At 39.3% G+C, this 17,367-nt stretch overlaps 1 protein-coding gene across 9 annotated transcripts in view; it reads right to left on the minus strand.

The window, feature by feature from the left end:
- Positions 1 to 13,768, minus strand: part of Znf75a (zinc finger protein 75a) — a 28,779-nt gene extending 15,011 nt beyond the window's left edge. For 3 of the 9 annotated variants that reach the window (XM_033758625.1, XM_033758627.1, XM_033758626.1), the window contains exons 1-6: positions 11,257 to 11,905; positions 9,300 to 9,794; positions 7,559 to 7,754; positions 6,792 to 6,880; positions 6,468 to 6,594; positions 4,530 to 4,640 (exon numbers count right to left, since the gene is read on the minus strand). In XM_033758625.1, coding sequence (XP_033614516.1) covers positions 4,530 to 4,640; positions 6,468 to 6,594; positions 6,792 to 6,880; positions 7,559 to 7,754; positions 9,300 to 9,707 — 931 coding nt within the window. In that variant the 5' untranslated portion in view covers positions 9,708 to 9,794; positions 11,257 to 11,905. The other 6 variants (XM_033758622.1, XM_033758621.1, XM_033758620.1 and 3 more) reach the window with 6 other exon arrangements.
- Between the last annotated feature and the right edge of the window lie 3,599 nt (positions 13,769 to 17,367).

Raw genomic sequence — 17,367 nt, forward strand, 5'->3', positions numbered from 1 at the left:
AGTCAAGCATTCAGGGGAAGCTAGATCTCTTCGGAGAGTTAAAGTCCAGTTGGAATAAAAAGGAAAAACTTCTTGAGCTCAAGAAGTGTAGGGCCAGGGATTTAGCTCAATGGCACCATGCCTGCCTTGCAAGTATAAGGCTCGGAGTTCAATTCCCAGTACTGAGGAAAAAAAAAGCCATATCCAACTGACCTCATTTAAACTAAAAAGATATGGCACCATGCCTGCCTTGCAAGTATAAGGCTCGGAGTTCAATTCCCAGTACTGAGGAAAAAAAAGCCATATCCAACTGACCTCATTTAAACTAAAAAGATGGGCCAGAAATACACAGCACCAGTGTTTCCATGATTTAACATAATGTTAAATCATGTTGTTCTCATTCCCATAAAGTACATTACAGGTCTGGGGACTCTAGTTCAGCTACCCTTCATGTGGGGACTCAGCATGCCCAATTGCTTCATCTATGGCTACTCTGTATTTTTCCATTATTGATACAGGAAAGGAAAGCACTGAAGTCTTGCACCATTGAATAAATCCTTCAGCCCAGAAGTAGGCTTCTGCTTACAACCCTCTAACAAAAACTATCTCATGACCAAGCCTTACTGATAATAGCAAGAAAAGCAAACAAACAAACTGTTCTTCTTTTTAGCTTTCTCCTGTGCACTAGAATACAAATTCTGTTAAAGAATGTGTTTTTGTTGCTCTTATTTGTTGTGGCTTCAGTCTAGTACAGTGGCTGGAACACACTAGACCTTCAAATTAACTGAGTGAATATAGTGTCTGGAAGAAATCCACATATGTCCTAGGAGAAGAGAAAGAGTCCCAAGGTTTGAAGCTGAGTCCACTATATATACCAGCACTGCCTAGGCTTTATTTATTTTTGGAACCAGGGATCAAACTTGGGAACTTGCACTTGTGAAGCAGGCAGCAGAATCACTGATCACTGAGCTAAATCCCCGACCCTAGGCTTTTCTTTTTTCTTTTTTTGGTTTTTTGAGACAGGGTCTCACTATATAGTTGAAACTGACCTGGAACTCACTATGTAGCTTAGGCAGGTCCCAAACTCATAGCAATCCTCCTGCCTCAGCCTCCCGAGTGCTGGAATTACAAGCATCCTAGGCTTTTAAAAAAATAATACTTTGTATAATTTATCAAATAAAATTGCTGAGAGCTTCGGACTATTAGTTTAGGTGGTTCTTGTGACAAACAGCAAAGTATCAAAACCAAGGATCAAATCAACCCAGCATAACCTCTACCACAAGCACTCAAGTCTGGACTGGAGCTGTAGTAGCCACATACACATTTGCTTCTTTATTGTAGTCAATGGGAAGCAAAGGAAAGGGAAAGAACAGATATAGACTGTGTCTCTATAATGGACCAAGCCCTGTTTTAGGCGCTTTACTTTCATCAGTCCATCAAATTTCCAGAATAAAACTGAGTTAAATATTATCATTTTATAGAGAAAATGAAGAGTTTCAGGAAAAATGGAGTATTTCAGGAACCAATTAAGAAACAGGAATATTTTAAAGCCAGAATTAGATACAAACCAATCTTATTCAGGCTGCTTATGTAGGCATAACGTAGCAAATTGGTCCTACTAGTCCTGCCTTCATACCTGACAGATACAACTAAGTGATAGCTAACAGATCCTAAAGTAATGAGGTCTTGGGATGTCTATATAACTCTCTGGAGCCTCAACTTCATTTATAAATGACTTGGAAGAAATAATTTCTTTAACCTCTTTCCTAGTATACTTAAAATCTCCAACTGTAAAATACCTGAGTCACTGTTGTAGCCGAACAGCTGAATTATAAGAATATCTATATGCTATAGACTATGTGCAATCTTAACAAATTTATACCTGAGATTGCTATAAATACTGTCCCGGATAGAACAGAAAAATAAATTAGAAATTATCAGCTTTCATTTTAAGACAAAACAACACAGATGTTGATTTGCCTATCGTTTCATAATAATGACCATCAGTTCCCAAACTTCTTCTTTCAGGAATTCAATTTCCTGATTAGATGCTTAATATCCACATTAAGTAACCAACAGAATCCGGCCTGCAGCACACACATTCCAGTTTTCATACAAATATAATTTTCATCCTTAATGACAAACAAAACTAAATTAAAAAGTAAACAAAACCCACAGGAAGTTAATACTAAAAACCTGTAAGTTTTCTTATGGGCCTTGTATAAGTGCTAATATTTATGGTGCGGTAGCCTATTGACATTTTGAGGTAAGAAAAACAATCTAGTTTCTTTTATTTGTTTGTTTTTTTGAGACAGGGTCTCACTATGTAGTTGAGACTGACCTAGAACTCACTATGTAGCCCAGGCCGGTCTTGAACTCAGTGATCTTCCTGCCTCAGCCTCCTGAGGGCTGGGATTACAGGCGTGCACCACCATGCCCAGCTTCTAGTTTCTTTTATTACAGAAAATTATTCACATCTAATATATATTCATGGCTACAAACTCCAACCCGTTTCTATATGATCCCATTAGAGATGTTCTGCATTTCCCAAACATCACCAATGAGACAAAATAGTGCATTATTAGTTCATTTGGCAGATTACCTAGAGGTGAAATAAATTATTTCATCACAGTAAAAATTACGTTAATAGGATTCAAGAGCTCAAGTTGCTAAAAAGTTCAAGAAGGAACTCAAATGAAGTCCAACTGTGTGAACAGGGTCCAAAGACAAAATTAAGACAGAAACTCCAATTTAGCTGTTGGAAAACGTTCTAGAATCCATCTCTGCCCAACAAAGACTACTGAAATTAGTAAGTCTGCTACTCTGCAGACAATAGTTTGCAATTAAACATAGATACATATTATTTTTTGTCTTAGAAGACTATGCTATAAATATTTCTATCATGTACATTCCAGAGTGGGAAGATCAGTGCAAAAACAACATTTACTTCTGTTACAACAGAAGACTGATTGGCTGCACCTGCAATTTGAAATTGAAACTGTTTTTCGTAAAACAGCCTTTCCCTTATTAGAATGCTCCTAGAACAGTGATATCAAATTTCTTAGAGCTTTCAAAGATGACAAACAGCCCACTGAAACACATGTGCCTTAGGTTCATCACCACTGTCTTAGAACATCTTTCTTGAGGAACTCCCTGTCAGCTAAAAGTAAAAACAGAAAGTAGTCAAACTAACACACCCCTAATATATGACCTTGATTCTCTTTTGTGAAATAACACATTTATATCCCTAATTTTCCAATGACGAAAAACTCTTTGGACCAGGGATTTAGCTCAGTGGCACTGTGCCTGCCTTGCAAATGCTAGGTCCTGAGTTTGATCCTCGGTACCAAAAACAAAACAAACAAACAAAATCTTCATGCTTCATGACTATATATGTTTTCAACTTCACTGTAAACTCCATTTGTTGAATTTCTTCAGAATGAGGACAGCAGATATGTTTTACTTCATCGGTGGATTTTCTGGTGCCTAAGAAGGCTTGATCGCCTGCTGAAGTTTCTCTTACATACACCACAGCTATAAGGCTGCTCACCTGTGTGGGTTCTTCGGTGTTTAATAAGGTGAGAGTTCTGACTGAATTTTTTCCCACATTCATGACATGTAAAGGGCTTCTCTCCTGTGTGAGTTCTTTGATGTGTATGAAGATTTGTATTTTGACTGAAGCTTTTCCCACACCATGAACATTTATATGGTTTTATTCCTTGGTGTGTTGTTAAGTGCTTATTAAGATCTGAACTCCATCTAAACCTCTTATCACACTGTGGGCACTTATATGGCTTCTCTTCAGTGTGAATTCTTTGGTGCTTAATAAGGTCAGAGCTAACTCTGAAGCTTTTCCCACATTCCTGGCATTTAAAAGGCTTTTCTCCTGTACGGTCTTTCTTGTGAAGATCCATAAGTTTCAGCAACTCTTGCTTCCATGTTGAAAGTTTCCTTCTTTTCTTTACCGGAAAATCTCTGTGCCATTTCCCAATTCTGTGCACATCATTATGATTTTCTTTGCCTGCTGTTTGCTGAGGCACATTCGCTTTGGCCTTTTTTGATACTATGACTTTTGGTGTATGTATTTCTAAGGCAGAAAGGGATACAGACTGATGATTTTCAGTGTCTTTTCTTAGTTTAAACTCTGTTGGGACAAATATAAGAATCAGCTATATGTATCCCAGAACAACAAAATCACAGGAATGCAAAGGAAAATTCAATGAGGATTAATTATAAAAAAACAGAGGAAGGCAGATGTGGTAACAAAAACATGTAATCCCAGCTGAGGCTGAGGTGGAAGGATCACAGATTTGAGGTCAGCCTGTGCAACTCAGCATGACCTCATCTCAAAATAAAAAGTAAAATGGCTGGGGAAGTAACTCAGTGGTACAACACTTGCCCAGCACGGGCAAAACCCTGGGTTCAATCCTAAGTGATACACATAATACCACTAACAACAACTACCACCACCAGAGGAACAGAATTTTAAAATGTGAGTCCTTGTAAAAGTTTGCATTAAGACACATTTCCTCTTCCTATAGTGTATTTACCTTTAGGTGACTCTCTGGGACTGTCTTTGAAATCCAAAGACCCTTGAACCCATGGCTCTTCTCCTTGTTCTAAACAGGAGATCACTTTAGGTTTGGGGAGTCCAAATAATGCTGTGAAATAGAAAAAACTAGATCAAGGATTATAACTTAGCAGTTCTACTAATCTCAGACTACTCAGAAAGAATAAAAGATACTTTTACAGTCTGTTACCCAAATGATGAGATGAACAGGTTCCTAGATCCAAAGTATCATAATTTTATTATACTGCATTAATGGGTGAACATGCAAAGCAGAGAAATAATCTCCAAATGTGATCAATGAAAATGATATAGGGTATATCAACCCAGTACACATTTCCCCACTTCTGCTACTAAGAATACTCTATGTTTGACCAAGGGAGAAAATGAAGTTGCAGAGGCTAAGATAGGCTGGTCAATAATTCCTAAGAGGATTTATCCAGAATAAAACTAGTATAGAGGAGCCAGTGTCAAGAAGTTAGGTGGGGTATCATATGTACAAATGATTACTGTCATAATCATAGCATATAAAATATAGCACTAAGCCCTGGATAGGACAGATTTCTGTCCCTCTTAAAACTTAATTTCACATCCAAATAGAGGAATCCAGGAAGAGATGGACTCTTTCTGAATATACTGTCCAGTATGGCAAGTATCTATTATTCATTCTTTCAATAAAAACTTATTGCGGCCATGGATATAAGCAAGCGAGGGGTCCTGGGTTGGTTCAATCCTCAACGCCATAAATAAATAAATATTTACTGAGTGACTAGGATGTACTAGGTTGGGGGTATAGAGTAAAGAAGTCAGAGTTCCCTGATTTCATAAAGTTTACATTCTATTGACATAGTAAATCAATTTTTAAATAAACAAAATAATTTCAGGAAATTATGTTTTGAAGAAAACTAAAGATAGTAAAAATAACTCTAAGATTCTAATTCTGAAATTCTATTTCAGATAAGGCTGTGTAGAAGTATTGAGAAAGCAGTATTTGAGCAGAAATCTAAAAATGAGTTTTTATTATATGGCAGGCAAGAGTACCAGACAGAGGAAAAGGAAAGCAAAATGAGCAGAGCAACATCAAGAAACAGCAAGAAAACTAATATGGCTATAGGGGGGTGAACAGGGCCACAAAAAAGCAAGAGATAAGGCCAGATTGAGGAGAGTCGTAAAGTAAGAAATCAGAATTTTATTCTGAATTTAAGAAATCACTGCAGGGAAGTGATTCTGAAGCAAGGAAATACTATAAACTGATGAGGTTTTCTTTCAAAGTTCTGGTTGCTCAATGGTAAGACTGAGAGGACAAGAGTAGAGGCAGGGAGTCAGAAACCTATATGGTTCAAGATGATGCTAGCTTAGACTACAATGTTAACAGTTCACAAAGCTGAATCATAACTAGATTCAACATATAATGGCAAAGTGGAGCTAAAAAAGTTGCTGATGGATTACTAATGCGATATGAAGGTAAAATTAAAAGGATGCCTATAAATTTTCTGCCCTGAGCAACTAGGTAATGGTGGTACCTTTACTGAGGAAGACACAGAAGAGCAGATTTGGGAGAGGAGGGAATGGATGATGAATTCCATGTAGGCTAAGAAATAAGTATTGATATTTGGAAAAACAACTCCCCAGGTGATCTGGATATCCATTTTTCCCTTCCTTACATCAGTGAGCTAAGAGCCAATCAGCTGCAGAAAGCATGAGGCTTATAGGATTTCAAGCAAGCCAAGAATGTAACATATGACTCAACTTCTACACAAGGGAGGGAAGCTAGGCATGGCAGTGCACAATCTATAATCCCATCACTCAGGAGGCCAATACAAATGGATCACTGTAAGTTCAAGCCTGAACTACATATCAAGACTTTCAAAATCAATACAAAAAACTCCAAAAACAAAAAAAAAAAAGGGAGAATCTTTACCTACAGAGATGACATTCTCATAGTTTTCCTGCATTACATCATTGTAGAGAGCCTTCTGTGTGGTATCCAGTAACTCCCATTCTTCCTGGGAGAAATACATGGCCACTTCTTCAAATGTGAACAAACTCTGAAGAAGAGAATGGACTTAGTTCAGTCCTTGCCACTAGAAAGGCAGCTTAATCACTTGCTAAGAACTATAGGACAGGACAGGCAGTAAAAGAACTTGTTTGCATATTTTCATATGTCTCTGAGCTCCCTTTAGGTAATATGAATCATGGGCAGTGGGAAAAAGACAGCTCTAAACAGCTGGAAAGTACAGCTTACCTGGGACTCAGGCAAGATGAGCTTGGGTGTCACTGTCCAGTCTTTGTTAGTTGTCTCAGGAAAGGACAGAATCTGTTGAGCAGGCCCACCTGTGGGTGGAAAAGAGCCAGAAGAAATTGATCATTTCTAGCAAAATCCTGAGCTCATTTCTAAAATGCAGATCCTGATTCAGTCAGTAGAGACGGGACACCTTTACAAGTGTGTTGTGTGTTATGTCAGAAGTGACTTTTTCATAAAAAAGAATCAAGTACCTACAAGCCCTTAGAACCAGTTCCCCAGTTGACTGTTTCCTTAGTTGTCATGAGAAGTAAAACCCTTTTATTTTCCTCTGATTACATAAACTGTTTGAGTCAGGCAAAAATTGAAATTATTGTTTTTTTATTTTTATTTTTTCTGCCACTAACAGCAGTTTTTTCTAACAGACCATTCCTGACCCCAATCCTTCTTTAGGGGGATGAGTGCAAGGTCCTGAGCTTGAAGTTGCCCCAACACTTCCTGCTTTCTTTTACTTCTCTCCATTTTGTCTAAGGAACAGAGTTCATGGTACTATTAACAAGGTTCTGTGGTCTGGATGTTTCTACACGATAGGCTAACCCCCACCTTCACTTATAGTTGGTGCAATCTATTACTGCTTGAGGAGACATCATAACTGCTATCAGGGTTGCATTTACAAATCCAGATCTGGGTACAAAGAAAATGCCTATGACACTTTGGCTAAACAAATCACAGCTGCAGTTCCCAGAAGGAATTACCATGAACCTCCTTACCCATTTTATATACAGGCTCAGTTTCCTTATGAGCATTCTTGTTCATCTGTTCTTGTTGCCCCTGGTATGTATTCCAAAATTCTTTATCCTGGAACATGTCCTCTGTTTGAGACTCCGCTGGGTTAACCTTGCAATCTGAGGCCTCTGCTGTTTCTTCCAAGAGCAATGCTTCCTTTCCCAGCTCATGGACTGTAACCTAGAAACAATCCCCATCCTTGTTACCAAAGAACTTACTTTTTCTGACGGGTGTAGCCAGGAGGAAGATCAAATGTACACCCCAACACACCAAAAAAAAGATAAAAGGTAAAGGGATGTTGGCCTCAGGGTTCTCTTTTTCATTATGGTCTGCTCTCAGATGTTACTTTTTTCCTACTTTCTGCTGGCCCAGACTAGCTCTGCAGAGCACGTTTCTTTTCCTACCTTTAATAAAACCTTGCTACCATTAAAAAAGAAAGATATTGGGCCAGGGATTTAGCTCAGTGGATCTGCCACCTGCCTTGCAAGCACAAGGACTCAAGTTCGATCCCTGTTACCATTAAAAAAAAAAAAAAAAAAAAAAAAAAAAAGATATTGAGTCATTGATACGTACAAAGAACTATCGACAAATCTGGGAAAATCCACATTAAAAAAACAAAACAAAACAAAACAAAAAAACCCTGCTATACTCCCAATACCACCAGTCCCATCTATCTTCATAGAGTTCAACCCATGCCACTAGCAGGGTTGGGCAAGTCACCTACTATATTACATTGCTTTGTGTGGCTTATTCTCAATTTAAATCCTTTCCTTAATGGTTTTCTATTTTGTCATTTTCTGTTAAAAAAAAAACAAAACAACTAAGATATGTAATAAAAATTTTGTCACCCAGATTTTTCTATGGTCAGGAAAGGTTTTCACAGAGAATGGTGACAGAAAAAAATAAAGAGTGGTTCCAACTTACCTCCAAATGATTTTGACATCAATCATGTCCTGCCCTGTATTCTTCACAGTAGGACTGAACCCAGCGTGTGTCTGACACTTGCCCAAGAGCATACCCTAGTTCCCCACTCATCAGCAAAGCCAAGGACCAACCACCAAGATAGCAGAGAAGGCTCATCTACTGCAGCGAGGACACTATCTTTCAGTGTCGTCTCACAGGTCCTGTTAGGATTTTTCCTTCTTTTCAAATCTTTGTTTCCATTTTTCCTTGTCTCTCAGTCTTTCCCTAGTTAATTTCTCTTCTTTGATGTCTAAGTGTAATCCCTATTTTGGATTCTTACTCCCTCATCAATTCCTTTTACAGTGGACCCTCAAGTTACAACAGATCTGACATACAAATAACTTGGGTTAATTAGGTTAATGGAAGATTCATCTGCCTCTTGTTATCTATAGTATGTACCCAGGGAAACATCCAGATCCCAGCCGTACTTACAGCCAACTTGTTACAACTAACCCTTGGGAACTGATCATATGCGTAAGTGAAGGGTCCACTGTTATTTCTAAGAATTCAGGTTCTGTCTCCTTAGTCAAGATATCATTTCATTATGGCTCCAAAAGAAGCAAAATTCAACTGAAGCAAGGGAAGTCTCTGCCATGATATCTGGTACACTGACTTCTTGTGTGCTTAAGGTTTCAAATCCCACCTTAATTATCTCAAAGGAACAACAGAACTGACCTAATTCATCATTTCTCAAATAATCACCCCCACCCCTATTATATCCACCATCATGCTATTTCACCGTACAGGCATCTTTCTTCTCACCCCATTTCTCACTTGACCAGATTCTCTCTGCAAGTGTTCTACGAATGTCACAGCTTCCTCGATGCTTTGTGGATGGTGCTTCTGCATCTGGGTCTGTGTCTCCCTTGGCAGGATGGTCAGGAATTGTTCTAGTACCAGAAGTTCCAAAATCTGCTCTTTTGAGTGGATCTCAGGTCTCAGCCATAGATGGCATAATTCCTGAAGTTGCCTGACAGCCTCACGGGGTCCAGCTGCTTTGTGATAATGGAAATTACGGAAGTACCAGCAAGAACTCTTGGGATAAAGACTGTCTGTATGTGGAGATTTTGTACTTTGACTAGAGCCTTCTGTCACAGATTCCTTAGTCTCCCATAGAGCCCTGATCTGAGGGTCCAAATGCTCAGCCACCTTCAGATTGACCATCATCATTCTGCTCTACCAACAGTTTTGCTCCTGGTACCACCTTTGACAACTGAGGCTCCAACTGGTCTGGTACAAAATAAAAGTATCTTCTTCCTAAGGGTAAGGTAGGAAAAAAGTTCATGTCAGAAAGAAATTTACATGAACATAATACTATTATTCATTAAGGGAGAAAACTGAACAGAAAAGGTCTTGTCTTGCTTTGCTTTTAAAATCAACTGCCAGGGCTTTTTCTGTTTATAGTACTCAAAGTTCAACACAGCTCAGAAAAAACAGAAGTCAACTGATGACTTTTTTTTTTTTTTTTGCAACTTAGGAAAGGTTGGTAGTTGGGAAACTGGTACCTAGTATAGCTGAAAGGAGTTTTGAGAGTATCTGGACTTAATTTGTGTGCTTCCTATCCTATTTTTCTCATAAGGGAAGAATACAAGGAAATGAGACTAGTAGAACATTGTGAGTTTCTCTTGAATTTTAAGAAGTCACTTGTCTTTAAGAAGGGGTACAACTTCTACAAGCCTTTATTTACTTGTGAATGTAGAACCTTCTCCTTATGGAACATTTGACACTCTTCTTTCTCCTCTACGCACAATGGCAGGATGGTGAAACAAAGGTAGAAGGTAAATAATTTGGGAGAAAGTAGCCTGTTTTTCCCAAAATCCATCTCCCTACTAACCAAGTAGGGCTCATCATTCTATGCAGGTTTATACATATTTTTTAATTTGTTTACCTGATCTAGAAAAAAAATTCACAGCTTGCTTTTATTTATATATGCTGTTTTATTTTTTTAAATGAAAGAATGGGAAGTTGGTGCTTTGGGTTTTGTTCCATTCCCCCACACCCTAGACTCACACGCGTTGGGGATCATAGGGCCTTGAACTCCCTAGGCAAATACTCTATCACTGGGCTGCACTCCCAAACGCTGAGTTGGTGATGGTTAAAAGTGATCCTTCTGTCTACTTTACATTTCAAGGGTCTTTTAGACCTGTAAATGAGTTTTAGTAGAGCTTCGTGAGCGTCACGGAACAGCAGTGAACTAAAATCTGCCCAAGATGTCACGGATATTTTAAAAACCGGTAGGCTCCTTGTTGCCCTTTCTGCTCTGGAGGCACAGGAACTCTTCCTGGTTTTGCATCGATTTTGTATTTCCTTTGTGTATGTAGTGCTGGGCCCAGGCCTCACACGCCCGGCGAGCGTTCTACCACTGGGTTTCAATCCTACCACAGAGGCTGCACTAATGCCTCCTCTAGTAGCAACACTGGTCAGAGACGAAAAAGTCAGTGAAGGCGGGAAGTTTCTCTGGATGCAGCGGTAGACAGTGCTGCCAGCCTCACGGTGGACATGGAGCAGGAGAACAGGGTCTGAGAGAGCGTCCGTCGTGGCCACAGGCTGAACTTGAGCTAATGGTACAGAGAATGGTTTCTGGAGCTAGACGAAGGCCTCGCTCAGGCCTGTCAAGCTTCAGACTCAGGAGAGAAACGCCGCTGCCTACGGAACAGGACTGCCTCCCGTGGCCCGCCCGCCTCGCAGCGGCCGCCTAAGGGAAGCAGCTCTTGGTTACCTCAGACAGCTCGACTCCCACAAACGCCGCTTCCTGTTTTCTCCGGCTCAATTGCGAGCCGCTGCCCGAGCAGACGCCGCTCTCACAACCGCAGCTCTGTGCCCGAGCTAGTCTGAGCCGGGCCAGGGAATGGAGCCCAGGGGTTGGGTGGCACAGGGTCTGGAACCACCCGTTCACAACCTGCCTCCGCCAGACATCCAAACGCGGCTACTCCCGAGGCCAGCACGAGTAACCGGAAGCGGAAGTGATGAGTCCCCGCCCCGGTCCGCGCTCTGGCTCAGAGCCAATGCAACTGCGTCACAGCCTTGCTCTTGCTTCCTGCTGGGAACGGCCCGCAGGTCAAGGAAAGGAAGGAGTTAATGCTACCGAGTCTGCGGGCCCGCCAGTGTATAGAAGGGCCCTGTACCTGGCGCGGCGCTTGGTGTTGCCGTCTCAGGTCTCCTTCGTGTCTGCACCATCGGTCGGCTGTTAGCTCGGACCCTGGAGAGGTCAGGCAGTCGCCCCCTGTAATCTCTCCGCTGTGCGCCTGTCCTCGCAGTGCTCCAGCTGTTGTAGCGAGGCTCATCGCAGACTTCTCAAGGAAGAGGCCGTTCTGTGCCTGGCAGGGCACTGCTAGATCAGAAAGGATGACCTCAGGTTTTTGTGCGCTTTCCTCAATTTTCCTGTGAGGTAGGTTTTAACTTGCGAAATAAGTTCCATTTGTATTTATCCTTGACCCAGAAATCAGCCCCTGGGAAATGACTGGACCAGGGTCACACAAGTTAGCAGTGGCATCTGCCAAACTGGAATGGAATGTAGGGCTCCTTTTATGGTTACTGAAGATTGTCACCTGAGTGAGGAAGGCATTCCATAAATATGTACTGAATTATATATATATATATATATGACTCAACGTTTTGAGTTGTTGGTGACCTCCCAAATTTTCTTAATGTCAGCCCATCCCAGTCCGGGGATTACTCGTTAAGCGTACTTTGTGCCTTTGTCCTCAATCTAAAAGACTGAAGCAGTTTGATAACGTGGGGTAGTAAAAAGTAGGAGATAAACCGAACCCTATGAGAACTCAAAGAAAATAAAAATTGATTTAGGTTGAAGAAATTATACAGGGTCTTGACAGATTTTACCCACAGCAGAGTGTGGAGACACATGCCAGGCAGAAGGAAGAGTAAGAGCATAGATCTGAAAGCTGGAAAGAGTATATTGTAAGATCAGTAGTATACTTTTACTCATTTGGGCTACAATGAAGTTTAACAGGCTAAAAAAATCAGCTTGCCTGGTCATTATGGGAAGACTGCGTTTAAGGAAGTAACTGGGAGCACCATTTGAGAATTCTGAATGGAACTTCTTTCTAGGTCAGTTCTTAGGTCAGTTTATGGTAAAAATGATAAGCCATTATATATTATTTTTGCTTTAGGACAGAAAGTATTATATTTCTCTTAGGCACAGATCTTGATCCTTTTTAAATGAGAGTAAATAGACAATGAGAATTTGAATCTGTGTCAAAGATGGTTCATTTCCTTGGAATCTCAGGTTGGTACTTAATATTTTTGACTACTGTTTCCAGTCTGTCAGAACAATAATGCCCCTATCTTGATATGTCCATCTCCTGCTCTGTGCTGATCTTATATATATATTTTTTAAAATATATTTTATTTTATTTATTAATTTTTTGTGGTACTGGGGATTGAACTCAGGACTTTGCACTTGCAAGGCAGGCACGGTGCCACTGAGCTAAATCCCCAGCCCATGTGTTGAACTTATATATACTTAGAATTTATTAAATTGAATAAATGAAGTTCTGTCAGCAGTGCCAAGGAGTGCCCTGAGATGTCAATAGCAGGCTTGAATATAACACAGGGAGGAAGATGGTCAAAGGGAGAGGAAAGAAGAGGAAGCAAAGCACAATGATGAGTAGTATGAGAGCCACTGATGATTTTTACTGTGTGCAGTTTGGTGCCGCAGATCTTAACCTTCCTGTGGAGCCCACTAAATTGCCCAAGTTTTTCTTCTAGATTTCACCTCTCCGTGCTTGGGCACTATTTTAGAAATGATGAACATACAGCTATTAAACAACAAAAGCAAATATACTGAATTAATTTTGAGACACCCACACAACTACCATAGAAGACTAAGTGCTTTTGCTGGGTGACTGACTAGAATTTGTGGTGCTGCTACTGGCAATAAATGCTGTTTTTTTCTTTTTCCATTTATAACAGTTACTACTTAGTAATTGACTTAGATATACCTGCCTCTTTTAGAAAGTTTCTTAGCCTGTCATTGGCTTCACAGCTTACATACTGAATTACATTCTTTTGTGATCCTTTAGTGCTCCATAACTCAGTGATTTGACTGCATTTCTATATGAGACTTGAGGGAATTCTACATACTGTAGTTGGGGAATGAATGGCACAGTCAGGCTCTAACCTACAGGAGAATAACTGAGATACCAATCATTTTCCTCTTTCCTCTGACATAATTTTTCTTTCTTCATAGCATCTGGAACGTATAAAAGTGCCAGTTGTTTCTTCTCATGAAATTGTGTATCTGAAATGAAAACCATGAAATTAATATAGAATAGTACATTTCCAAAGATCTGGAGTGGCTTTGGGCAGCACCAGTAGGACCTGAAAGAAAATATTTGTGGGTACAAAACTACAGAAGAATTTGCCAGCAAAAGGCTTAATGGGAAACAATTGAACAGAAACATGAGTAGAATAAGTGAAGTTTTGAATTTTTTCAGGCAGTTTGGTCTTGGTTGAAATTAAGTTAAATCTATACTGAAGATAAAGTCTCAAGTATGAAAAGTATGTTATTTAGCATATTGCTGTAAATATAGGAAAACAAAGGAAAGGATAGATCTTTTTTAACTGTGTTAAAAATATTTGTAAAACTTTGAGGCTTATCTCTAAGGAACTGCCATGATTCTGAAACTTGATAACATCTCCAATACAGAATATCAGTAAAAATAATGCTTGAGAATTCATCAGATATACAAAAGGGAGGAGATATGAGAGTGGAAAAGTGCTAGTTATTTACATATTTACAGATTATTCTGGCAACAAAAGAGACACTCAGGTTTAAAGTGCAGTCTTTGAGAATGCCATACTGAATGCAATAAAAGTTGGACTTCATTCCTATGTGCAACAGAACCTACTAATCCTCTCTTTCACCTAAAGATTCTATACAACTGTTTGCAAATTCCAGTTTTCCAGCTATTCTAGAGTCTATCCGAATAGATGAATTGTCCCCTAGTGAATGCTTCATTGAACAACAGGAGCACTGTTTTGTTCTGGCAGTGAATTAAGCAGGTTATTTGGAAGGGCAGAAGCCACACTGAATTTCTACTATACAGTGTTACTCTGTTACAGCTTTTGAGTTTTTCCATATTCCCTTTTCTCTGGCATCACTTTTTTTTTTTTTTTTTTTTTTTTTTTTTTTATTCCACATGGGTCTGTTCTTGTGGGCACTGGAGCGTCTATATTTGAAAAAAAGCAGTGAGGTTCTGAAAACCGATTTCCCATATCTTGCAATATGAATAGCCAGGTAGGTGGCAGCAGCAGCTGAGAACATAGGCCCTTTACCTGTATGCAGCCTAGCACTTCAATCATGAACTCTCATCCTTTTCAGTCCATTGCCCTCCACTAAAAATTCCTGTGCCTTCTGGGGCTTTGAGGTAGCTTTTTATTAATTTCTTTCCAATTCAGTAAGACTTTTCTCTTTCTTGTTTTTCCTGTTGGTTGTCTGAAATCAAGTTCAGTATGAATAAGAGGGAAATATACAACACTGAATTTGGGGGATAAAATGAAGGTTTAGGGGATAAATTGAAGCTGGATGATCTCTTAAAAAGTGTAATGGATGAATTTGGAATCAGTAAATCAATATTTTATGACATTAAAAAGAATAAGAAGGTGATTTTGGACTTTGTACTGAAGCAGGACATGCCATTAATAGGGGCTGAGAAGAGAAAGAGGACAACAGGAGCCAAATACGGAGATGTGAATGATGCAGTCTACATGTGGTACCAACAGAAATGGTCAGCTGGTATCTCTGTTAGAGGTGTGCAGCTTCAGGCTGCTACAGAGAGATTTGCACAATCTTTTGGGTGAACAGACTTCAAAGCTAGCACTGGCTGGCTTTTTAGATTTTGAAATAGGCATGCAATTGAGAACCAAAAAGTATGTGTAGAAAAAGTCCTATGTTTAGCTTCAAAAAATGTTGAACTATTTAGACAAAAACTGTCTATGATAATCAAAGAGGAGAAACTGCATTTAGCTCAGCTATATAGTGGAGATGAGACTGACCTCTTTTGGAAGTCAGTGCTTATAAACACTCAGGGATATGGAAAAGATATCTGCCTTCCAGGGAGGAAAATAAACAACAGTTGTGTGTCCGTTTATGTGCAAATGCAGATGGCACTCATAAATTAAAATCAGTAATTATTGGCAAATCAAAACTTCCCAAAAATGTGAAAGAGATACAAGTATGTTACCTGTGATAGATAAACCTAGTAAAATATCAAAAATAAAAAAATAAATAAACCTAGTAAAGACTTTTGGTTCAACAGAGAATTGTTTTCAGAATGGTTCTTTGAAAACTTTATTCCTGAGGTCCGGCATCGGCATTTTCAACTTAATATTCTAAGATTCCATGAAGAGGATGTCAGGGCATTATTACTTCTGGACAATTCCCCAGTTCACCCTTCTGCTGAATCACTAAGTAGTGAGGATGGTCCAATAAAATGCATGTTCTTTCCTCATAACACTTCAACTTTGATTCAGCCAATGAATCAAGGTGTGATTTTGAGCTGCAAACAACTTTATAGGTGGAAACAACTTGAACAAAGTCTTGTAACTTTTGAAGAAAGTGATGATGAACAAGATAAAGGAGAAAGAGGAGTTTCCAAGATTAAAATCTACAATATAAAAAGTGCAACTTTTAACTGGGCAAAAAGTTGGAATGAGGTAAAACATAGCAATAGCAAATGCATGGGAATATCTTTTCAAAAAGGAACCTGGCTATGATCTTCAAGGCTTAGAAGATGGAAATTATAGAGAAATTCTTGAAAATTTTCAAGAATTAGAAAATAATCTGCATGATGATAGGGTATGGTTAAACAAATGATGAAGAAGAGGGTTGTCCCCTCAAGATAATAGGTGAGATTACAAAGGAAGTTGTCCAAAGAGCGGGGAAGAGCTGAGAAGCAGACTGCTGAATTGAAATTATCTGCTGTAAGAGTTTGGACTACCTTCTTAACTTTGTGGAAGCCACGCCTGAGTTTCAGAGGTTCCGTTTCACATTGAAAGAGATGCAAACAAGAAATAGTCAAGAAACAGTTCCAAAGTAGAATCCACTCGAGAATTGATAGCTTTTTGAAATCTAGGCCTCATAATATTAAGGATATCTTAAATATGCCTTCAACTTCTGGTTGTAGGAATTAGATTTTGTTTTTAAAGAGTTCTGCAGTTACATGATATTATAGGAGGTCTACTGTGAGTTTTCATTTTTACCGACATTTTGTAATTTTGATGATAAAATATAGTTTTAAAATAATTTTTAAATGTATGAATACATCAGCTCATTTTTTTCTACTTAAAAGATCTGAATAATGAGGGTATAAGACAAAGATTTGAATGAGGGATCATTGTCCCAGATACCAGATATCTAAGGTGGAATGGCTGTTAAAAAAAAAATGAGTTTAAATTCTACTGTGTTTAGTAGTAGAGCACATTCTTAGCATGCATGAGAACTTAGATTCCATCCATAGCACACACACGTGCACACTCCCCTCCCCAAGTGTATTCACGGAATTAAAGAAGCTACATGCTAATTCTAGTTACCTTTAAGGAGATAAAGATAGATTTGATTTTCTTTTTGTATGTGTGTGTGGAGTGGGAAATGGAGATTGAACCCAGGACTTTGCACTGAGCTACTTCTCAGCTTTATTTATTTATTTGGTATTTGGGAACAAACTCAGGACCTTGCACCTTGCACTTCTGAGCTAGGTGTGGTGTTACTGAGCTAAATCCCTGACCCTCCTCAGCTCTTCTTAATTTTTTTGAGACAGAATCTTGCTAGTTTGCCCAGGTTGGGCTCCAATTTGCAATCTTCCTGCCT

The sequence above is a fragment of the Fukomys damarensis genome, unplaced genomic scaffold (genome assembly GCF_012274545.1).
Source record: "Fukomys damarensis isolate Sample0158 unplaced genomic scaffold, DMR_v1.0_HiC HiC_scaffold_34, whole genome shotgun sequence".
Lineage (NCBI taxonomy): Eukaryota > Metazoa > Chordata > Mammalia > Rodentia > Bathyergidae > Fukomys > Fukomys damarensis.